General features: G+C 43.2%; 1 protein-coding gene across 1 annotated transcript in view; it reads right to left on the minus strand.

Moving 5' to 3' along the window:
- The window catches only part of TEX14 (testis expressed 14, intercellular bridge forming factor), a gene marked incomplete at its 5' end in the record, with an annotated part of 29,096 nt that extends 5,143 nt beyond the window's left edge, over positions 1-23,953 (minus strand). The window contains 26 exons of the mRNA XM_084299828.1: positions 106-183; positions 1,004-1,075; positions 1,553-1,604; positions 2,975-3,162; positions 3,949-4,076; positions 5,199-5,261; positions 6,077-6,167; positions 6,850-6,943; positions 7,501-7,665; positions 7,973-8,073; positions 8,622-8,888; positions 9,428-9,507; positions 10,008-10,111; positions 10,831-11,816; positions 12,174-12,324; positions 12,546-12,736; positions 13,512-13,663; positions 14,868-15,046; positions 15,836-15,959; positions 16,403-16,516; positions 16,762-16,892; positions 17,358-17,439; positions 18,051-18,187; positions 18,419-18,584; positions 18,875-18,989; positions 23,818-23,953. Of these exons, the coding sequence (XP_084155954.1) occupies positions 106-183; positions 1,004-1,075; positions 1,553-1,604; positions 2,975-3,162; positions 3,949-4,076; positions 5,199-5,261; positions 6,077-6,167; positions 6,850-6,943; positions 7,501-7,665; positions 7,973-8,073; positions 8,622-8,888; positions 9,428-9,507; positions 10,008-10,111; positions 10,831-11,816; positions 12,174-12,324; positions 12,546-12,736; positions 13,512-13,663; positions 14,868-15,046; positions 15,836-15,959; positions 16,403-16,516; positions 16,762-16,892; positions 17,358-17,439; positions 18,051-18,187; positions 18,419-18,584; positions 18,875-18,989; positions 23,818-23,953 (4,147 nt within the window). The remainder of the gene's footprint in view (positions 1-105; positions 184-1,003; positions 1,076-1,552; positions 1,605-2,974; positions 3,163-3,948; positions 4,077-5,198; positions 5,262-6,076; positions 6,168-6,849; positions 6,944-7,500; positions 7,666-7,972; positions 8,074-8,621; positions 8,889-9,427; positions 9,508-10,007; positions 10,112-10,830; positions 11,817-12,173; positions 12,325-12,545; positions 12,737-13,511; positions 13,664-14,867; positions 15,047-15,835; positions 15,960-16,402; positions 16,517-16,761; positions 16,893-17,357; positions 17,440-18,050; positions 18,188-18,418; positions 18,585-18,874; positions 18,990-23,817) is intronic.
- Between the last annotated feature and the right edge of the window lie 371 nt (positions 23,954-24,324).

Below are 24,324 nucleotides of genomic sequence, written 5' to 3' on the forward strand. Positions count from 1 at the left end.
AAAATTAAGTTTTTCAAAGTATTAACTTTTCAAAGTATTCAAGTAATTTTGCAGAAAAGTTACTTTCCAGTTGTAATCTCTATGTTAGGACTATTATCAACTAACCATTTATTTGCACTCCGCAGTCAAATAATCCCTTCTCTTCGAAGTCTTGAGTGATAGAATCTTGCTGCTTTAAGTACTCTGTTAAAAACAACGTATTTCCTTACATCTGTAAAATCTGAAGTACCACTTTCTTTACCCACCCAAAACTCGATGAAAACTCTTACATAATCTATAGTTAGTCTGTATGTTAATCTCATAAATTGTCTCTGGTCATTACTTATTCAGTTGGTGACAGTCTCCACAGCCCTGTTTTGGTGAATAAGGTAATAAAAAGACTAGAATTGCCTATGCGCTTCATTTCTAAAAGAGCACGGGACCTATATACTTTTAATTAAACTTCTGTCTGGTGTTTGGTTAGGAAGTTCACTGCTGAGTAACGACGAGAAATTTTTCTGTAACCCATACCAGTAAAAATAATGAAGGATTTTTACTCTGTGTTCTGGCTCAAGAAGAATGCGACTAAAAAAAACAAATGTGTATCACTGAAACTAAGCTCTACAAAAATACCTGACTAATGGAGCTAATCAGCTGGCATTGCTTTTAATGAAGAACATGCATAGCTCCATGACACCTTTGAAAACTTCAGTCTATGCAAAGTTCATCTCAGAGTTAAATTACATCTATACTCAATAAGCTAACTGCTGTCGTCAGCAGTAACTAACCGTTATATGAAAGGCAGAAACTTCAAGGACTAACTTAAATAACTGCCCATTATTCAAGCTGTTGATGCCTAACTTCCTATTCATTGACCTGACTGCAACTAATTTGGAAGCTCTTGTGTATTTTAGTAGTGAATGATTTGGGAGAAATCCTGATTGTGTACTGAAGTACCGTACTGTCCTTGGCTTTAAAACACAGCTGGCAAGTCTCATACCATTTCGGATGAAGTGCCTCTTACCAATTTCATCCAGCAGCTCTTGGGCTGGTGGAGGGAGATCATCAATGAAGTGGTTAGGTGCCTGTGATGGTGCTGAGAGAGAGGAAAAAAAGTCTAGTTAATTAGCAGTGATTAATTCTTAATAACTGTGATATAAGCTTAGAGTATGACCGCATCTTGCTGACGTATATCATCTATCAATCTCCATGAGCCTGGCTCATTCACTTTTTATGAAATATCCTTAAGTACCATTGGAATGGAAAAGTCATTTAGAGCTAAACTTGCACATATAGCTCTCATTTTTGCATTGCAAGTTTTAGGCCAGTAATATTTACACGGCAAACGGAGGTTAATTAGAGGTCAGAGATCTTAGCCTGCAAGTGCAAACACAGAATTTGCAACTTAACAATCACTACCAACACAAAATTGTATGCAAAGTTTGTTTTTTTTTAATCCCTACAAAGAGATGCCCAGAAAAAAAAAATAGTAAGACTGCAAAACTGCTTTTTAAATCTGTTTATCCATTTTTTATCACTCTAATTGGGCTGGGGAGTGGCTTAAGAGACTTACCAGATGCCTTCCTGGTGCTTCTCAAGGATGAAGCAACTGCTGACAATCCATCCTGTGTAAGAATATACAGAATGAAACACAAAGAAGTAAACTGAAGAACTGCTGTTCTCCAATCCTTGCCTTTAATATACTAAGTCCAAATTGAGGTAGAGTGTTAATTAAAGTCTTACTTAAATTTTTAAATAAGCTCTTCAACGTACTCAGAATATGAAAGAGGTAGGATCCAGGTAAGCCAGATGTGTCAGAAATTTTGCCTAGGCTGTTTTTCACTCATCTTTTTGCTGGTCATTAAGATATTGTCAGCTACACACTCTTTATTCATTTCAACACTGTGTACAGACAATTGGACAGAAATTCTCTGAAAGGACAGTTCTGACATCTCTCGCTTTCCCACTCTGTTTTGAATCTTTAATTATTAAAGCCAGGCACATCTAGTTACCAGAAGAATCCCCCAAAAAATCAAGGATTTGTAATCAAAGGCAAGTCCTTCAAAAATGGAAATTGGTACTTCAGGTGCTTGATCCTAGAAGAAAGTTTTAGACAAGGAAGTGACACGTTCAGATCTCTCTACAGAGCCAGTCAAGGCAGCACTGTGCTGTTAATGGGTTTAATAAATTTTAATAGTCTGCTATGCAAGCCTAAAGACACAGCTGACCTGATGACACTGAATGCAGTTACTACTGTTCTGGTTGAACAAACTAATTTAATCTTTAAACGACAACCCCAACACTGAATAGGAAAAGCATAAAAGCAACTGTTCTATATGTAAGCTGCCTGGAAAAACAGCCAAGATAACGTTCTGTCTCCAGAACACCTTCAGTTCCAAAAAGATTACCAGAAATCACTGCAACAGCCTTGAAAAATGTCAGCTCCAAAGAAAGACAACAAAGTTGATAACATTATGCCATGTCTGCAGGCAATAAAAAGGACAAACAGCCTCAATAATACAAGGGATTTATGAACACTTACTTGCATCCAAACTACTTTTACCTTTTTTCCTCATGGAATTGCTTATTTACACTCATTTATATTCCCCCACTGACTGTGATAACCCTTCAGTTTCACAAGAAAACTTGAATACACACACACACAATTTGTTTTCATTCAAATCACCACTTCCACAAAGTTAAAAACCTAGAGTTCACCAGCTGAGTTGTGAATTCTGAACCATTCAGATAAGCCACCTGCTGTAGACACAGAAGATCAACTCACCAACAGAACTCTTCCAACAAAAACACACCTTTCCTACCCAATCATTTTGCTGATACTTACCACTTTGGTATTGTAAGATTACTGGATCCAGTGCTGAGAAGGCCAGGATAGTGCAGGCAAGGCCATTTAGGTGGTTCTCTACATTTGCACAGGGTTAGGTGCAACGGGAAGCCCAACATTTGTGTAATTTGTGTAATTTCCTTCACTTACAGGCTCATTCAATCCAGATGAGCGTACTTCTACAGGGGTAGAGGTATTTTCAGTGCTCCTTCCTTCTTCATAGGCTGTAGTGAATGTCCTGGACACTGCAGACCCCTCTTGACAACTACAAGAGGAAGAATCCAAAGCTACTTCACGGCCATGTTGGTATTTCTTAAAGGCTACTGGATTTTCTTCCTCTAGAATTAAAAAGAAGAAGAGAGAGGGCGAGATGATAGCAAAGCTGGAAAATTATTATATTGGTCACATTTCAATGAAGTAGAAAAAGGTTTTTTGTATTTGAACAGGCACCTGAACTGGAATCTCCAAGATTATTGTCCACAAAATGATCTCTAAGTGGAAGTCCAAACTGTTCGCCCAGGAGCTTCAACTCAGACATTATTTATGCAAAACTTTACCAAATGAGACATTATGACTCCCATAGCAAACCAAATTAATGAAATACAAAGCAAACAAAAGTGTTGTTTTAAGGGTAACAAACTAAAGCTCGACAAACTTTGAGATCATCTTAACAACAGTCTAAACAGTGTTTTTTATACTGTCTTCAAAATACAAAGTTCTACACATATTACTCCAAATAAAATGATTTCTGATTCACAAAGGCTAACATAAGCATTAACTACCAAGTGATTATTTTTCACAGGCTTTTCAGACAGTTGTTTTGTCAGTCTGTAAACTCTCCTCTAGTTCTAGTGTCTTAAGAGATTGCTTTTGACCAAACAGGCTTTAACCATAAAGTTTTAACTCTGCAGACAAAAACAATGAGATTTCAAACAACAGGTACGGCCTTTCTTATGATTACTTATTCCAAGCGTAACGTTTCTGTGCTGGCACTTAAATGAATGGAGTTTCCATGATTCGCACAAACAGCTTTTATGTTAGCAAGTGTTGGCAGAAAGGTCTGACTTCTGGCATCGAAAGTTTAAGTAATTCATTGGTCCTCCCTTTTTTGTCGCTGCAGTTACCTGAGCTGAGTGGAGTGCTGACACTTGTGGGTGCATGACTCACTCTGGGTGTTTTACAATTTATATTCTTGTAGTAGTTCTCCTCCTCACAGGGAATACTTGACAAATCCTGAATATCTGTCAGTGATCTGAAGTATTGAAAGATGTTCTGACAGTTAGAATAGCCACTTATTACACTTGTGAATCACTAATTTCTGCTATTTTTAGGTTCTTCAAACTTTACTTTTGTTCAGTCTTATCTAGTTTTCCAGAGGGAAGCAAGACAATCACTTTGACAACTTATCAAAGAGTTCTTCAAAGGCTAAAGAACAACATCTTCAATGATCTTGCAGAGACAGAAAAGGTTAATTATTAACATTCCTCTGCTTTACAGAATTTCTTCATTTTAGTAACTTTTATAAAAGCAACCACAGGAAACTACCTCCAGAAAGGACAAGAACCTCAAATGTGAACCACTAGGAAGAAGACTGTATCCAAAGCCAAGGGAAAACCTTAAACATTTAACAAAAATTAAAGATCTCTTAAAAATAACATAAGGTCTTAGGAGCCTTTAAAAGAATTACACAAGTAAGCTGAAACTGCTACAGATCCGCACAAAAGTGATGTACGCTCAAGTAGCAAAAAAAATCTGTTGGACTGGAATTATATTAAGCAAAGTAACGCCATTTGCAGGAGATTATGTTATTCTCAGAAGACCATTAAATGATCATAAATTCACTGTTACCAAGTCAGTGATTTCTATGCAAAATTTCCATTATCTGTGAATAAAAGCTAACTTTAATAGTTAAGTCACATACCTCTTGTGCACATTTCTCCTGAGAATATCTATATAGTACTTTTGTAATAACTTATGTAGCTACATACTAACAGTTCACTCTTCAAATTAATTTTATTTCTTCTGTGTAATGCACATGGAAGAGACAAGGGATAGTTAGAATGTTTAATAATAATATTGTTATAAGAACGTTACAGTAACACTGTAAAATGAATAGGCACACCCAAATGACACTGCTTATTACTTACCAATACGTAAAAAATTCAACCTAAGCTAAGGGTAACTGCATGTGATAGCTCTTTTATACCCATCTCCCAGGTTATCACAATAAAAATATACTTTCAACAATCCAAATAGGTTTCCATCTCTCAGCTTTAGTCTGTGGTATCTTCCTGTTTTGTATCAACATAGACCTTTTACAATGGTAATGACCAACTTGCTGCAATTTCAGCATAGAACAGTCTGTGGCTCTTACATATCTTTTTCTTTGGAGTCTTCCTGCGGCTCTCTTGATATCAATTCTTGGGCTGCTTCACCACTAGAGTGAGGGAAAAGGTCATATTCATTGATCTTGTCAGAAAAATTATGAAAATAAATGTATTTTGTTTCTTCTCTCATAGTGTTTAAAGGATGACCTTCTCTCTCAGGTAGACAGCAGGGCATAGAAACTTTTTTGCTTAAAACCTTAGAAATTAGAGTGAGCTAGAAGAAAAGCACCATTTTAAGCACATTATGGGTTTGTATCACAGAATCACAAAGTCATCCAGTAAGAAGAAAACATGTAAACGACATCTCTTTGTACTACTAGAACACAGAATTTACAAAGATATCGGATAGGTAAACCAGGTTTTTGGTGTATGAGACCTCAAGTCCCCAAGCACATGCTAATGTTATCTGCAGGCAACATGCAGTGAGCACGCTTACATTAGATTCTTCTGAGGGAATGTGAAAAAGCATGATCTTCATGCCACTTGAGCTCCAAAACCAAAGCAGAACAAAATTAAACGAGATGACAAAAGCCATAATTTCAATTATCTTTGCTCTGTTATTATCTTTATCTTTAAAACTGATATTCTGTTCAGTGTAAAAGGAATTGCAATATTCATGACTTAGTTTTCATATTTTACTCCCTCATTAAGCAAACAAAAAAAAAATATACTGAACACGGTAAAAAACAAAGCCATGAAAGACCTTTAAGAATTTTTGGCAAGGAGCTATGACATGTAGATGATCATTAAAAAAGCACCACGAGCACCTTATTTGAATATTAGATATATATGCAGAATTAATAGAGAGAACACACTCTATAACCTAATTTATGCTTGAAGTAATGATGAAAATAAGTTTATCTACCTGGCTACAGGCATATGGCTAAGCTGATTCACTCCTAGTGTGTTATTGCCAGAGTTCTGTGCTGCTGTGCCGCAGAATAATATTTTTCCTCCTGAATACAAATAACAAATGTTCCCTGTTATTGGGTTTTGCAAGTACAAAGGAAAGTGACACAATTCATTGAACAGGAAATTGCAACTTTATTAAATTTTTTAGTTCTTTTGACCTTTGTTGTTGTCAAGAGACAAATGTGCTTTAAAGATGCATTTTCATAAACATACCACAGCTGCCAGACAGTCAACCACTAAAGCACCAGGGAATATCACAACATTTACACATTTGAGCTAAGACAGGCAACAGACTAAAGCAAGGATCAAGATTGTTTCTCTGCACACACAACTCAGCTCTTACAGTTTAAGCTCAAGACACTTATAGCAATAAGAATATTAACGTGTAAATGCAACTCTAATTCAGTTTCCAGCACCATTGCAAGTCACATGAAAACAAACTTAGCCTTAGGGTATAATTGCTAACAAGTTTGTTTTGTTTTTATCAAATTGAAACAGAGCAAGAACATAATCATCGCATCAATGCTATTTCAGTGACTGCAATGTCCAAATCTCATCTGCTAAAATCCCAAATGTTCTAAGCTCTAACTGTATCAGTGAGAAAAGACCAAGCAACCCTAAGGAACCTAGCTTCAGCCTTCTGACAGGAATGATGCTCACAAAAATTACATACAAAATTTTGTCTCCCTGACTCCAGAGGGTCTTCAGAAGAAAGAACACATTTACCTGAGACCTGAATACCTGATCCTGCATCTTCAGATTTCCTTCTCTGTAAAAGGACATCACAATGGTCTTCTAATTTGTCCCCAACATTTGAGGTCTGGAGCAGAGGGGAAAAAGGAAGTAAATTCAAATTTCTCACAGGCAAGTTAAGAAGGGTAAGACAACTCACAGAGGAAGATCCCAATCAAAATAGAGATGGTTTTTCAAGAGCTCATCAGCAAACAGTATGGATTGGATTCAACAGTCTGTACAAGTTTCGAATCTTCAAGAAATTAAGATTGTTTTAAGACTGAGTACTTGTATTTGATAGAGCTGGGAAGAAAAGGTTAACATGATTGGCTGCCTCAAACTTTTCTCAGCCAAAACCAGAATAATTTTAAGGCTACATAGATTATGTAATTTCCTAGTAAATAAATCAAGAAAACATGTCCCTCCTGTTTTAGAAGTTTGTGTGTTTTTGGTGTTGTTTTTATGTTTGTTTTGCTTTTTTTTTAAAAAAAAAAAAAAAAAAAAAAAGGAACAGGGTCAAAATTTTCTTCCATTTAGGTAAATCTTTCTGTAAATACTCAGAAGAAAAAACAAAAGTTCTCCCATTTTTCTAAATTTCTTCAAATCAAATGGGAGCCTGATAAACTCACATGTGATTTAACTTACATCCAAGATTCTTGAAACAGAGTTCATTCCTGTCTTGTCTGTGATTTTTACCTCTAGATCTGTATTTCCCTGAGCAGTAGGAGGAAGGAAATAATCTGGAGTCAAGAATTCTTCAGACATGTCAGCAGATGAAGTACAAGAACAAGGTAATTCTCTCGAATGCCCCTGTGAAAAATGTTATCATTTAAGATGCTTTCTTCGCTCTATTGAGTATACATTTTAGTCAGTAATGTTAAACAATAATACATCAAACTGAAACAATATATAAATTGATTGTTCTGTGTTTCGACCCAGCTTCTGCGCCTCACAATTTACAGAACCATTATAAATAATATGTCAGGAGGACTGCTAGTCGTATCACAGCTGAAACAATCAGCTGTTCTGGTAGTTCAGTGAGCAACATGGAGAGACCAGGCTAAAACGTTTCAGGGAAAACAAGCAGGAACTAGATTTCTTGGAATACTATACATACTCTAGAGAGAATCTCAGCTTGTTGAGGAATGACCAAAGTCTTAGGAGTATTTATTCCAGATCCTGCTTGTTCATATTGTGATGGTGACTGGCAACTTCTCCCTAGGATGTCACAATGAAACACAATCATTAGGCTAAAAGTAACATGAATTTAGTGCTCTGAACACTGATGTAGCATCAATGAGAATGGAGAGTAAAACTACATTGTCTGCCAAAAACATGGAGAAATGACAGGCAGAAGACAGCATTAATCTAAGCAGGTGAAGCTTTTCTTGTTCCTTTATCTGTAACTATTACAAAAACACTGTCTGTACTGTGCTGCTACAGAAAAAGCACCTTTCAACTCCAATTAAAAGAAATAAAGGTGTGAGAGCATAGCCATAGATTTAAAAGCTTTGGGTCTCCCATACTAATATATGTTAATGATGATGAAGGGTCTCCACACTCACTGGACATTACATCCAGTTATTAAATAACAGAACTGAGTATTACGTTATGTTAGCCAATGCCTTAGCCATTGACCTGCTTTGGACAGGAGACTCTGAAAGAGAAAATGGCCAATTATTTTAACAAAATCACAGAAGATGAAATCTGCTGGGAGATGGAAAGAGACAAAAAGGGAGATGAAATAATCCTTTTTTCAGCCTTACCCCCAGAACTTATGAACATAGACTCCAAATCACTCTCCTCAGATGCAGATCTATCCTCACAACCCACATCCCAAGGCTCAACGTTGTCACCTGCATGCCATCTCTCCCTCTGTTGGTCTCGACTTTTTTGGACCCTAATGGCGACGTGTTGAAAGGCTTCCTCTATACTCTCCGTTTCACTTTCAGATGTACATTCACTGGTTGGATTTGTAGAAATCAGTTCCAGTTGTCCTGAGGCCACTCTTTTGGCCATTTGCTTTACTTCATCTACACAAAAGAACAAAATCTCCAGCTTGCACAACAGGATCTAAACCTTCAAACCCTTTCCCACGTTTCATTGTATCTGCATACTTGGAAATGCTGAAGTTATAAGCCTGTGTATTCCTTTATACAGAGAAGAACTAGATGCTTCCTTCTATTTAAATTTAAAACCTGCATAAATCATTACAGACAAGCCTTCACATGAATAATTTTTGTTAGTTTGCATTCTCTATTATTCGTTCTTTACTGCCACCCACTGGTCGTTGCTATACTTCCCTTTCTAAATTCATATGCCGTCCCTCCCTTACATCCTCTGAAACAGGGTCAGATATTCCTTGAGCTTTATAGTCAAACCATCTTAGTGTGATTGTGATCATTCCTGGCCTGAATGCACAAGATGCTGGATTCCACTCATTTGGTTTTCCACCAAGAACAGCCTAATAAAGCGATTAAGGCAGACAGACCTTTCTGAACTAATGAAATGTGTTAAGTTTTAATGCACTGCACTGCAGTAAGATTGCTAACGTTAACGCTGATTTACTTACTTCTCCACTCTGGTTGCCTCATCCTTCTCTCCTCACTTATTTTTGTACTGTAAATTTCAGAAGCTGATTTTGGATAGCACCTATGATAAATCATTACAAGACATGAGAAACTGTTAATGCACAAGCGTATTCTGTTAAGTATTCCCAGTCAATAAAACACTAGAAGTTGTCCCACAGCCCCTAACGGAGGGCCTAATCCTACTCCTACGAAACCTAGAGTGTTTTTACTGAGAACTGAATGAGGCTGTGTACAGAGAAAAGAGCCGCCTTACGCTTCACTGTTAGATTGCTCTCCTTAGGCACTGTTAGCTTCAGACTACTGACCTCTATCAGAAAAGCATTCGCAATCTGTCTGAATACCACTCTTTAGAGGTAACTGCCCTGTTGCAGTAGTTACCCTGTCAGCTCTGCAGCTGACAATGAGTCACGGTAGGGTCTTAATTGGACAGATGGCTTCTGGCTTACTGTAAAAACATTCAATGCCATCTTTTATCCTGGATGTGTCTACTTTTGACAGTGGCTGTAGCAAGATGAATCTGCTAGAATTAATTCTTTTGTGAACGTGATCAAAACTTACCACCTCTCTTCTTCACTTCCACTTGCTGCAGAATGTGAATCACTCCCTCTCTGACACTGCAAGTTGAACTTATTTTTGCATCTTACAGATACACGTGGGAGTAAATGCTGAAATGAGTCCAACAAGCCATGATTCAGCACGTTGGGCACTCTGTTAATTATCAGTTGAGCTGTCTATGGGACATACTAAGAATCAGACCATGCAAATTTTACTTCCTACATTTTATTTCAGTATCAGTAGTACTTCTCAAGTGAAAGGATCACAACTCCAGGCCTTAACTTATTAAAAGCTCTGCCTGGATCTATAGCAGGTTTCATGTGTATGTAAGCAGACTGTCATGACACCTGTCTCCCAGAGGAAGGAGTAGATCTAATGACCCAAGATCAGTCCCACAGCAGATACAACACACATTTCTCTCTTTTTCAGCTAAGCATGTCAGCTACTTATAGTTAATAAAGAATTCTAGATCATTAAGGGGCAGCTCAGACCTCCTTAACTAAGTATACTGCCCTACAGCCCCAAAAAAAGTAGTAAAAAAAAAAATATCTTTCTCTGCTTGCCATTTTCCCTAACAGTCCCACATCAATTTTAGCACAAGATTTTACTCCCTCCTCAGTTATTAGACAAGTATTTTTCTGGGGAAGAAATAAGATTACTACTGCAACACTGAGTTGACCATTTTGTTTTCTATATATAATGCATATAGCATGCACATGCATTTTAAAAGACGGATTATTCCTTTCTCTTAGATGCCATTCGTAACTTTCTCTTTACCATAAACCCGTTAAAGAACACAGTAGTAACAAACAACTGCTCCACACTTTACCTCACGGTCTAGGCCCTCTTGGTTATCCAGGCTTTTCACCCCACTGAAGCTGAGATCATGCTGGTTGTTTTCATTTTTACTCTTACTCATCTGATGAAAGCTCTTCCACTTTTCATTCTGAGCTGCCTGCATTTCCTCTGCTGCCTTTGAAAAAGCCTGGAAACCATTTCCACCCAAACCTCCTCGTGCCTCACGTGTTACCAGAGGTGGAATATAATCCCTTGAGGGTGGACCTATGGCTTTCCATAAAAAAATATTAGCTCCAGAAAAATGGTTATTGGTGTTTTCATAGATATCATCAGATCTGTTCCAGGGTCTGTCATTAAAAGTTTGCTTAGAAACCTGATACATTCCCATTTCCTGGAGCAGCTTCTTTTGTCTTTCATTGGCAATGAATTTGTCCAGTTTTAACTCTGTTCTGCACAGGGAATCTGCTGCCTGCTGCAACATGCTCTGAATGATCTTTAAATTAAGGACACATTTACTGATGTGCTGCTCATCTGGGGACGGACCACTCATTCTTCTCCCAGCATCTCCTCTCACCTGTGCCAGCAGGCACAGGTCAGAGACCTCACTTGCTCCTTCCTCCTCTTCCGTAGTATCCTCTGTGACTGAGTCTGAAAAGCTACCTTCCTCAGAAGCTGGCTTTTCCTCACAGTACGCTCCGGGGGACACAAAGAGGTCTCTGAGGGCAGGCTTATCTTTTACCTTTTGCTGCTTTTCTTTATCCTTTAGAGTCTGACCTACTCCAGCTCCTTCTTCCAGGAAGTCTTCTTGAGATTCTGGGTAACTGGCGAAGATTTCATTCATTTCAAAGCTACAGAGGCTGTCATCCACATCACTGACACTGCAGGTCGCCTGGACTTCAGAATCTATGTCACGATTTTTTTCCTGTGCAACTGGCTGTAGATTGCTCGATGCCTCATAGTCTACTAAAGCATTATGCTCCTCAGGAATTAGAGAGTATCTTGGAGCAGGAGAGCTGTCTGCAAAAATTTGATATTAGGTGTTTAGCTACTCCTTCAGATGTCCATCAGACACACTGCTTTTGTACATTTAACACTCAACACCTTTTAGATATTACATAAGCAGCATTTAACACCTCTGCTGAAAGCAGTGTGCCTGAACTTCAATTATTAACCTGACATACAGTCTTGAGTTTACATTAATAGTTAGGGTGGCAGGTAAAATACAAATCTAATTGCTTTCTGTTTTCAATCTATGTCATCAAATCTGTAAGTACTCTCATTTCAGTTGTTTACAGTAGATCTTTGTGGACTGAGAAAAATGCTCAGCAAAGGATGCACAACACCTTAATAAAACAAACAAACAAACAAACTTACCAGCCTCTGTTACCTCTTTTTCATGCAGTCCCAGTGTTCTCTTCTGGTATCTAAAAGTTGACGCCAAGCAGATGTTTATATCTGCGAAAACAGCAGGCCTTTGCACCTTTGACATTTCATCAGTGTGCCCAGTCTGAGACTTAGTCAAGTCCTACAACACAAGAAATACTTTTAAAGGCATCTTTAATTTACCAATCTAGTCTCCACCTTCTATTTTAAGGCGGTTTGCCTCCATGATCCAAGAAGGATACTCACTGTTCGGATTTCACACAAAAAACCTCCCACCTAGATTTAAGGTGAACAACTTGAATCCAAATGAACATAAAACGCTTCCATTTTTAAAACATGAATGGCTACTATCCTGGAAATCACCTTTAAATCATTTTTCAGTATATACTGAATATCCTGAAGGTTCATGGAGCGGTTCTTCTGTTTAGGTTCTAGCCCTGACTTTACTATACCGTAATAAGGTATAGGAAGTCTGACATCCGCTTCTAAGTGCTGTCCTGACATTATGAGTTGTTTAATAACTGAGTCTTCAACACCTTTCCAGGGCAGGGTCTCTGCAACGCATAAATACAGATTTTATGTCACAACCTGTATATTAAGGGAGGGGCAGGGGGTACGGAAACGAGAGAGTGATCAAAGGCAAGGAAGCATTTTGTCTGCATGTTCTGTAAGTTGCAACTACTGTCAGAAACCAAACCAGTATTCAACCCAGAATCCAGCCTGGCATCTCCCTATCTCACATCAACAGTGGATGCTTTAAAGGGAGCTGACAGTAATCTCTAGGAGACAGTCACACAGTAACCTACACTCTGTATCCTTCATTCCCAACCAGCTACCCTGCTAGGTTAAATTTTCAGAGTAATAATTTTTTACCCCATTTCTCTGTCAAAATAGTTCAAGTCAACAAATAATAAAAGTTTACCTGCAAATTTTCATATTCAGGAAAAGGATGAAAGGTGCACAAACTTGTTTTGTATATTGCAAAAAAAAAATAAATTAACTGAGTATTTCACTGTCCTTGCATGAACGAGATTAACAGCAGCAATCCAACGCACACAGAATTCTATCTTTGTATTGCTTACCATTAATCTCATCCCTTAGTTAGTCAATTTCAAGCTTTTCAATTACACTTTACAAGTGTCCCCAACAGTCTTTGCCACTGTCATCAACATTTGGTCTTTGCCTGGTGGGTTCCTCCTCCAGGTTAATTCTGTATGTGCAGTAACAGCAACGTTTTTATGCAGCCATGTAGGGAAAATAAACAGTCTGCACTGAACATCTTCATTGGGCTACTCTAGTGACAAAAGAAGCCTAAGCTTATGCACATACCTGTCAAGGCCTCCTGCATCACTGTACAGAAACTGTAAATGTCCGATTTCACTGTGACAGCCTTTTCAAGGATTACTTCAGGTGAGCACCATTTAAATAGCTGGACTGGGACAGGAATACGAGTCAGATCACTGTGTTCTCCGCCATCTTTGCTATACAAAAGGAGAAAAAAAAGAGTTATAAATTGGGATGCATTGCACATTCCTCTAAACAACTGCGTCTTTTTGAATTAAGCACCTGAGTTTGTTGTATCTTCTCCTGGCTTAAATACCTAAAAGATCCAAGCGGACCTGCAAAAAAATATGTTGTATTTTCACACCAACAAATCCTGTATTTTGACATTGTAGAGCACACAATTTTTCTTGCAGAAGTAAGAACTCCTTTAAAAACTTTACATCAAGCAATAGTCAGAGTTGAAAAGTTCCCCATATTATTTTTACAACCAATTTTTCAACATTCTGTGCCCACAGCAGACTGCAGACTAAAGAGAAAAAGGTGTCTTCTAGACTGTCAATTATTTTGCAACGTCTACATACGTCTAAAAGCTAATTTTTTCCTCACACAAACTGTGATTTATGTGTTTTTTTATTACACAGCAGGCTGCAAGTACCTGTAAATAAAAGAAACAGCGAGGATTTAGTAAAAAATTGAGTTTGCAAGGACATTAGGAAGTATCTTTGCTCATTTCATGACATTTCCATTGTCAAATTTTTGTTTATTATCAATTTTACTCTCTCTCTCTTTACAGTGTAACCGATCTTTTATTCCCTTTCAAATCCAGCTGCACTGCAGGAAAGAGGTTTATACAAGTATATAGTAATTTACCAGATAAAAATGTATTGTGTCCCTTATAAAAGGGACAAAGATGTACTAAAGCTTCTTCTCATCACTGGTGGCACTTAATAACTACTCCCAGATCAATGTAGCGTGTGATCTTCGGACCTTTTAGGCAAGCCTCCATAAGTGCAAATTCAGAACAAGAAGGCGATTAAAGTATTTCCAGCCCAGCAACAGAATTAGTGACTCAAGGAGAAATTTCATCTCTTCTGTAAAATTACATTCTGTCTCTGACAGTACCTCTAAACTCCAGTGAAGACCTTCTTCTCTTAATAGTTTCAGATACTCCTAACACAGAATCTAAGTCCACCTAAAACTTGCCACATAGCCTGTAGCAAATTTAATGTACCTGAGCAGCGATAATTTAGTTCTTCTCTCTTGTAACTCTGCTGCCTAGCTCAGAGGCAGGGGAGTCACCTAGTCATCATGCAGGACACCTGCAAAACCACTTCAGCAGAATTTAGCACTAAATCTGGCTTTGTATTTGTTCCCTCCACAAACAGCGAGGCAATTCTTTACCTCTCTATCATGTATTCCATGTTGCATAGCTTTGCCTCTCCAGAAGAAACGATCTGAATAGCATGGGATGTAATCGAACGATGGATAAACCCCCGGGAGTGTAGAAAACGCAAAGCATCATTAATTTGAAGCAGTACATGCAAAATTGTCTCCATGCGCAGCACTGGAAATTCTGTACGCTGAAAAAAAAACAGAAGTTCCCATTTTGTATTGCAGGTCTTTAAAGCCTGAAGTACTGAGAAATCATACACCAGGAGGCAAAGAAAGCAAAAATGAAATGTATTTCATGGTAGTAAAAATCATTTCTTATTTCCTTGTAGTAAAAGTCACGAATTACACTTTCTGAACAACGTACACGTTTCTTAGTACCAAACAAACTACTAATACATTAAACAGAAATTAAGGAAAAAGACACTGATGATGCCAAAATTCACCCTGAACTAGAATCAACTCTTAGAATCTCCTGTCTTTATCTGCAACTTATCCATAATTTAGATGTTTGTACTTGGACACTTAGAGAAAAAAGAAAAAGGATTCAATTAACTGTGAAAAAATAAGAGAAAAATATTGAGTGATAATAACAAGATACAAACTGGTTGATCAAAAAAAATGCAACCGATCTCACGCCTTCATTGTTATACACAAGCAGTCTGCAGCAAATTGCATGCATATATTAAAGGACAAAAGCTGGTCTCACCACATTTGCGGTGCAATCACATGCAGAAGTTCAAGATCAATACTAAACAAGAAATCCAATGCAACTGCACCTAAACATCAACTGAAGTATTCGCCAATGGCAAACTTCACCAGCATATACAGAGTATCCAATACTGTGCAATGAAATAGAAACCTTAATACAGACCAGTGATTTTGTATTTTATATGAGTAAAGACTGCAAATATAGTTACTGAACTCCTTTCTCTCAAATAATTACTATTTATTATAGTATTTACAAGTATTCCAATTACCCTTTCATGAAGGATGCTGTACAAAGAGCCAAAGTTTACCCTTTCGTATACTAAACGGATCTTCTCCAAATCACTAGACAGACAAACAGACATCAACTGCAGCAAATGCGGATGACGGAGTTTACTGCAAAGGGAGAGGGGAAAATAGTTATAACAAATCTGAGATTAAAAGACAGAGTACTGGCCCTCTGGGTCTTTTTTACAAATACAACATGAATGCTTCTAACTTATTGTTTAAATAGCCAACATTAGAAAAGAACAGTAGATTAGGAAGATTTATTTCTTAAATAATAGGGCTTGCTGTTGCTGCTAGGGCAATCTATAAGCAAGCCATCCAGGAAAATGCAATGAAGCATTCCCACAGACCTATCAGAAGAGAGTATCATTTTCTCCTCTATTATACATAGTGAAGAAAATGGAGTAGGAAGAGAGAGAAGACGACCTGCATTTCTCATTTGGAGAGAAAGCAGAGTCACAGTGCAATTCACCTCAGGAAGACTGTCAGGCCTTCTCCTAGCCTCAGACCCCTGCAGCACCTGTTCCCACTGCACATTCACTTGTTCTTACCTACTGTGCTCCTGCTCTGCAATGAGAAGATCAGCTAAGCGCAGCTTACTGCAGTTCTGATGTGGCTCAAAGCTGAGTTCCTTCACTGTAACTCTGCTGCTTCCCCACATTAAGCTACAAGGAGAAGAGGAGTATCTACGACACGCTTTTTGCAGGTTCATATCCCCACCCCCTTCACCCTCTGGTTACAAGACTACTTCCAAAGACTACTTCCAAAGAATTTTGTGATTCCAAAATGGAATAGTGGATGAATACACACCAGACAAGGAAAGCAACCCAGACTAAGCCCTGTACAGTTCGCTACTGAACAGCAACAGGTACACATGAAGAGGGGGTAAGATCCCTTTGATCTCACTCACTTTGTCATGATCATGCACGGTCCAACACGGTAAGAAAACGTCGGTTCATCATCTGCCTGAACCACTTCTCTTTCCCCAATAATAGGGAGAGATGCCAAGTACCCTAGATGCCTGCTGCCTGCAAGATAGAACTGAAACAGCACCCGTACATAAACCGAAAGGAATGTGCAACAGTTCCCAAGACCTGCATTGTATCTGCCACAAACTCACTAAAAACTTTAACCCCATCACTGCAACGTGAACATTAGCCAAAGCATCACAATAAAGCCTTAAGGTTATCTATACGAAAAGCTTAACTTTCTAGTGGAGTTGAATAAGGAACACAGAAACAGTCACAGGAAATACTTTACTGTTGTGTTTTTTTGTTTGTTTGTTTGTTTTTCCAAACCAGCTTCCTCTGGTAAGGCCTAATGACAATGACTAAAGGTCTGAACATTTGGGGTCCCCACAGCTTTTTTCCACCATTTCAGTAGAAAGAAGAATATGCTAAGAATCAAAAATAATGAAGGCAAGGTAATTACTGCGAAGATCATCTGACCAAAAATCATGAAATCTGTACTAATATCATTAGAAAACCATTATCCATAGCATCTTACCTTCCCAAAACCAAAGCTGTAAATGTTCCTGCCTGCATTAGCTCCACCTTTCAGAAATCTACCCAAAGGATTGTCAACATTTCTAAATATCAAAAACATAATAGGAGTAACTAATATGCCAAGGCAGAAGGAAAGTGCAGAAATAACAACAGCCATGTATATTTCATGTCATAATTGTAATGCATATGCTGAAATTTCAAATTATTGTGCAAGTAAGTAATTGAAGCTTATAAAATACACCATTATGATGTTTCAAGCATGGTGGCCAAATACATATATATATATATATATGCACACAGGCACCATGCATCACCTTTGCTTCACAGGTGTGGATTTTTCCTAGCAAATACCTGACATAAAAGCTCATGAAATTATTGTAAACACACCACTGAAAGATTTAGTGACCTTGGAAAGTCAAGAAACAAACTACTTCATGTTACAGCCATTTTAACACTGCTAAATACAGTATTTCTTATCATTGATTTCAAGAGTAAATATTAAGAGACATCTGCAGCTACCAATTTCTATTTGGAACTCCCATAACAAAAATAAAAAGAATGATCACTCCTAATATGCTTTGGTTTCAAATCCAATAGCATCAAAAAGGAACAAAACCATGTTAAGTTCTTTAGATAATATGGAGGTAAGAGTCCAGGAGGGTCAATACATCAGCACATGAGAATATTTTCTTACCCTTGAACGAGACCACCAAACCTAGATGGACTACAAACCAGTGCTTTTGAGGAGCAAACCTTCCTGAGTTGATCACAGGGAAAATTCTGAATGGCAGCCTGCATGTGGAATGTACAGCGCTGTATAAATTCCAGCATCTGGGTGGAGAAGGAGAGGAAGAGAAAAGTGACCTCAGAACTGTTACTCCATTTTGAATTAGTAAATCCTGGCCAACAAAAAATACCCCATTATTTGAAATACTGCAAATAAGTAGGCACTTCAGGAAATTTATATGCAAAAGGTTTTGAAGAAAATTACATGAAAATGTTACAAAAAAATCTCAAACACTGGGTGACTAATTAGACATATCCATTTAAATGCACACATACCTGAGCACTGCTTTCTTTTTCAGCTGACATAGCCCAGCACTGTGGATTTTTTCCATCTTTATCGTGTACTCTCAGATCACCTCCTTCATCCAGTAACTTGCTAAGAATCCACTGATTTCCTGAGAATGCACCTGCATGGACCGGGGTGCTTCCATCATAACAGCGACTGAGGAACATGAAATCAAGATTTCAGCCAACCACTACCAAATTCAACCGCTGAGACTCTGAGAAAGTAAGCAGCGTAAATATAAAGCTTCCATATACCCAAACAGCAACAGATACAATGGAAAAAGCAAAATTAAGCACCTACTTGCGTTTCAGGAGCTTTGGCTCAAAAGTGCTGTTAAGCACTTCTTCACAAGATACAGCGAATATTGTGTATTACACTGACCAAACCCACCACAAGATTAAATACCAGTTCCAGTTTAAAATTATAAACTTGTTTTCGTACTTAACTGATTAGGGTCGGAGCCATAATCCAACAGCACATCCACTATTTTACCAAGACCTAACAATGCAGCAGTGAAGAGAGACGTCTGGCCCATAGAATTCACAGCATCAACAAAGGTGCCTACAAGAAAACAAAAGATTATATAGGTGGGCGTTTTAATTTTTCTCCGCATATGAAAAAAAAAGCAGCGGGTTATTTATACTGAAATGGACGGCTGTATTCCCTCTGAGATCCTGAGAAAATGTAATGTGGTATTAACTGAACGATAATGAAAAATTAGTAGTCATTGCTTGTAGCTCTATATGCCATGCCCCTGCTTCTGCACAGTGCTTTCATATATACAAAGGGAAAAAAAAAAGTATAAATGCAGATGAGTGTGGGTAACACCAGGGCACTCAACTATAAGATGAATTCCCTCAGAGGGTTAATAAGAAGGATATTGACAGGTTTGACCCAACAAATCGATTTACAATCAGAGCGCAGAACAGCAGCCTGGGTTTTAGGAAAAACAGATCTGTAACACCCCGAGGCGTCACGTTACCGCTTCCACAACCACAAATCTGTTTTTTAACAAAAGAAATAAGACACAAACCACTCAGCCTGTGCTCTCTCCCTCCCAAACCCCAGAAAGGAGTCGGGAACGGTCATCGATGGCGGGAGGCTCCTGCACTGCAGCAGCGCCGCCCGCCCGCCTCGCGCTCAGGAGACAGCACGCAGCTCCTCCTCGTGGCTTGTGACGCCGGACACTTTCGATCACACTCCTCTAGTTACCAACTACAGAAATGATCCCTGAAAGTATAGTCCTGACCCTACACCTCCGCCTCGTCGGGTCCCACGGCCGCCAACCGGCCCCTAGCTCACGGCAACCCCCCGGTCCCCACCCTAATCCCCTGTTTCCCCCGTTTCCCCGCGCCCCGCCGCGCCCCCGCCGCCGAGCGCGCCCCCGCTGCGGCCCCGCGCCCCCCGGGAGCGCGCCGCGAGTGGGTTCCATGGCCACGCCCCCTCATTTGCAAGTATCGCGCTGCCCGGCCAATCAGGCGCACCGCTCTAAGGTCCCGCCCCCGCGCTGCAGCCGTGTCCCAGCGCAGCGCGCAGAGCAGGGCACTCAGCAGCACCCCCAGACCCTAGGGGGCCCTGCTCGAGGGCTAACGGTGCTGCGGACGGAGCCCGAGGCACGCGGTCTCCCGGTGCCTCCTGCTTCTTCTCCCAGCCCCCTGCCGAGCTGTCCCTGTCCCCCAGGACCGCTCCCAACGCACAGCACGCCATCTCCCCTCACACAACTCCAGGACACCACCACGTAGCCCCCGCACCGGGGTGCCAACAGAGTTCCGAAGCAGTTCTTTCCACCACCCCCAGATCCTCGGGACACCGACACCCAAAGCAGAGCGGCCGCACCCTCCCCACGCTGGGGCCCGGCCCCTGCTGTCCCTGCTACCGATGGGCACCGAGAGGCTGCGGGGCACCAGGCACTGCCCTGGCAAAAAGCAGCTCAGGGACAGCGAGGTCCAGTGAGACACGAAAAGAGATCAGCAGCAATCGTTCTTTCAAACCGCTCACATTAGGTCTGTTTTTTACAAATGAAATAGGACACAAACCACTCAGCCTGTGCTCTCTCCCTCCCAAACCCCATAATGGAGCCGGGAACGGTCATCGATGGCAGGAGGCCCCTGCACTGCAGCAGCGCCGCCCGCCCGCCTCGCGCTCAGGAGACAGCACGCAGCTCCTCCTCGTGGCTTGTGACGCCGGACACTTTCGATCACACTCCTCTAGTTACCAACTACAGAAATGATCCCTGAAAGTATAGTCCTAACCCGAAACTCTCGCCCCAACGGGTCCCACGGCCGCCGACCGGCCCCTAGCTCACGGCAACCCCCGGTTCCTGCATGGCCCTGCAGCCTTCCCCCTCTCCCCGTTCCCCGCCGCGCCCCCGCCGCCGGGCGCGCCCCCGCTGCGGCCCCGCGCGCCCCGGGAGCGCCCCGCGAGTGGGTTTAACGGGACACGCCCCCTCATTTGCATGCAGCGCGCAGCCCGGCCAATCAGGCGCACCGCTCTCAGGGCCCCGCCCCCGCGCTGCAGCCCCGGAGCGGGGTCGGGGCCGGTGGTCCCCGGGCAGCGCCGAGCCGCCGGCAGGGGCAGGGCAGCAACCCCGCGCGGTGCGGTGTCTCCCGGAGGGGACAGCCGGGTGTCAGCGCAACACGGAGCGGCTTCTCCTGGCCCCACACTGCCTCCGGATCCTGCCTCACGCCGTGTCCCGGCGCAGCGTGCAGAGCAGGGCACCAAGCAGCACCCCATAGCCCCCGGGAAGCCCTGCTCCAGGGGTCACGGTGCTGCGGACGGAGCCCGAGGCACGCGGCCTCCCGGTGCCTCCCGCAGCCCGGCACGCTTCTTCTCCCCAGCCCCCTGCCGAGCTGGCCCAGTCCCCCAGGACCGCTCCCAGCACCCTCCATGCCGTCTTCCCTCCTACAACAGCCAGCTCCAGGACACCACCACGTAGCCCCCGCACTGGGGTGCCAACAGACTTCCGAAGCAGTTCTTTTCACCACCCCCAGATCCTCGGGACACCGACACCCAAAGCAGCGCGGCCGCCCCCTCCCCACTCTTAGTCTGGCCGCTGCTGTCCCTACTACGGATGGGCACCGAGTGGCCGGGGGGGCACCAGGAGCTGCGCTGGCAAGAAGCAGCTCAGGGCCGATGTGTGCCAGGGGAATATGAGCTCATGGAGCAGATGAAGTATTTCCATGAAACCGCTCATATTAAGTCTGTTTTTTTACAAGCAAAATAGGACACAAACCACTCAGCCTGTGCTCTCTCCCTCCCAAACCCCATAATGGAGTCGGGAACGGTCATCGATGGCGGGAGGCCCCTGCACTGCAGCAGCGCCGCCCGCCCGCCTCGCGCTCAGGAGACAGCACGCAGCTCCTCCTCGTGGCTTGTGACGCCGGACACTTTCGATCACACTCCTCTAGTTACCAACTACAGAAATGATCCCTGAAAGTATAGTCCTGACCCGAAAATCTCGCCCCAGCGGGTCCCACGGCCGCGGACCGCACCCGAGCTCACGGCAACCCCCGGTTCCCGCATGGCCCCGCAGCCTTCCCGGTCTCCCCGTTCCCCGCCGCGCCCCCGCCGCCGGGCGCGCCCCCGTTGCGGCCCCGCGCCCCCCGGGAGCGCCCCGCGAGTGGGTTCCATGGCCACGCCCCCTCATTTGCATGCAGCGCGCTGCCCGGCCAATCAGGTTCGCCGCTCTCAGGGAGGGAGGAGGGTGGACACCGCTCCCGCTCCTCCACTCAGCGGGGCCGGGGGCGCCCCCTGGAGGCAGCGCAGCGGCTGCGCGGGCACGGGGCGCCGCGGAGTGAGCGCAGCAGCGGCGTTAGCAGCGGTGGCACCGGGAACAGCGGTCGCGTGGGGCCGTAACGGGGCCGCTCCGTGACCGTGCTGAGCGAGGAGCTCCGGTGCCCGTGAGCGACACCGCGGCCACACGGCGCGGCCTCCCGGGGGTGGCGTGCAGGGAGCAGGCGGAGCGAGCTGGCTCTGCCGGCCCCGAGTGCCTGTGGCCACCCAGGGACAGGGATAAGGGGACCTCGGTGCATCCCCGCAGCCTGCTCCAGCCCGGGCAACACTGGGGTGGAGACCCCTGAATGCCCCCTGCGCAGACATGGAGCTACCGCAGGCACGGAGCTTTTGGCAGCACCGCACCCTCTCTGCTAGGCGGTAGGAATTTGCTCTGTTTTTGTCACACGTTAAAATACGGACACAAACCACTCAGCCTGTGCTCTCTCCCTCCCAAACCCCAGAAAGGAGTCGGGAACGGTCATCGATGGCGGGAGGCTCCTGCACTGCAGCAGCGCCGCCCGCCCGCCTCGCGCTCAGGAGACAGCACGCAGCTCCTCCTCGTGGCTTGTGACGCCGGACACTTTCGATCACACTCCTCTAGTTACCAACTACAGAAATGATCCCTGAAAGTATAGTCCTGACCCTACACCTCCGCCTCGTCGGGTCCCACGGCCGCCAACCGGCCCCTAGCTCACGGCAACCCCCCGGTCCCCACCCTAATCCCCTGTTTCCCCCCTTCCCCGCGCCCCGCCGCGCCCCCGCCGCCGAGCGCGCCCCCGCTGCGGCCCCGCGCTCCCCGGGAGCGCCCCGCGAGTGCGTTCCATGGCCACGCCCCCTCATTTGGATGCAGCGCGCTGCCCGGCCAATCATACGCGCCCGCGGCCGGCCCCGCCCCGCAGCGCTCCAGCAACGCCCGCAGGGCTGCAGCGGAGTCGCACCCCCAGGAGCTGCACCTGCTGCTCACATCCCTAAAAACGGTTTGAAAAAGATGACATTTGATCCCAGAATAATACCCGTACAATCATATTTCTTGCCTCCAGGGACAGAGACCACGCCTCGAGCTCCCTGTTTTGTCCCTACTGCCTCCTTCTTGCTTTTTGTCCCAGTGCTTCTGTGCTATCAGCGTTCTGCTCTTGGATTCTCCAAGTTGGAAACAGAGCTGCTTGTAATAACGGGGTAGAACTGCATCAAATACTACATTTCATTTGCAGTGCTCTTTGCTCCCTGTCATTAAAAATGTGGGTGCTAAAAACACCAACATTTAAGCAGTACTTTAAGACCTTTACAAGCAGAACTAGAATTTAAACCCTATGTACATATTCCTAAAGCAGACTTCCAGAACGTTTTACAGTATTCAATTACTTCTTTACGATTTCGGTACTGTAACCTTGCAACTAAAACATTAAGTCTTTCCAGATTACTTCTCTTCATACTTTTTTTTACTTATTGGTGCCGTTTATCAGAAAAGACCCAATATGTTACCTTTTTTAAACACCGTTCAATGACAAAACTGAATTAACAGACGTTACGCTGATTCTACCTGTTTACCACAAACACAAACATACAGGAGTAAGTAAATCTTTCCTGTAATGACTTCTCTAAACTGAAGTTTTACCTTTTTTCAGAAGCTTCTTCACCTTGACGCAGTTCCCCTGTCTGACACACTCATGCATCTGAGCCTCGGGGGAGTCCCCTCTTGTCGTCCCCAGCTGCACAGGGCAGGGAATTGGAAGCGGGAGTGTGTGCGCCATCCTCTTCCCTCAACACAAATTGGCAGATAGCTGCAAATCACCACAGCAGGACTTATTCCTCGCTTCCGACACACCAGCAGGTGACTCTGAGCAGTGGCCACTCCTTCCTCGGGGACCCTGAGGAGAGAACGAAGGCGCTGAGCCCGGCGGCTCGCTGAGGAGAGCCTGCCCCAGGCCCTGACACCCCGATGAGGGGAGAGGGGCACAAGGAGGGGCGCCGAGAGCTGACAGCGGGGAAATACCAACACACCTCTCACACCTGCGGGGCACAGAGGCCTCTCTGAGGGGCTGAAGGGAGCACGGAGCCCGCACCCCCCCCCCCCCCAAGGACCCTCAGCGCCCCCTCAGCACCAACCGCCCTCAACCGCCCC

Source organism: Netta rufina (assembly GCF_964035555.1).
Source record: "Netta rufina genome assembly, chromosome: 21".
Classification (NCBI taxonomy): domain Eukaryota; kingdom Metazoa; phylum Chordata; class Aves; order Anseriformes; family Anatidae; genus Netta; species Netta rufina.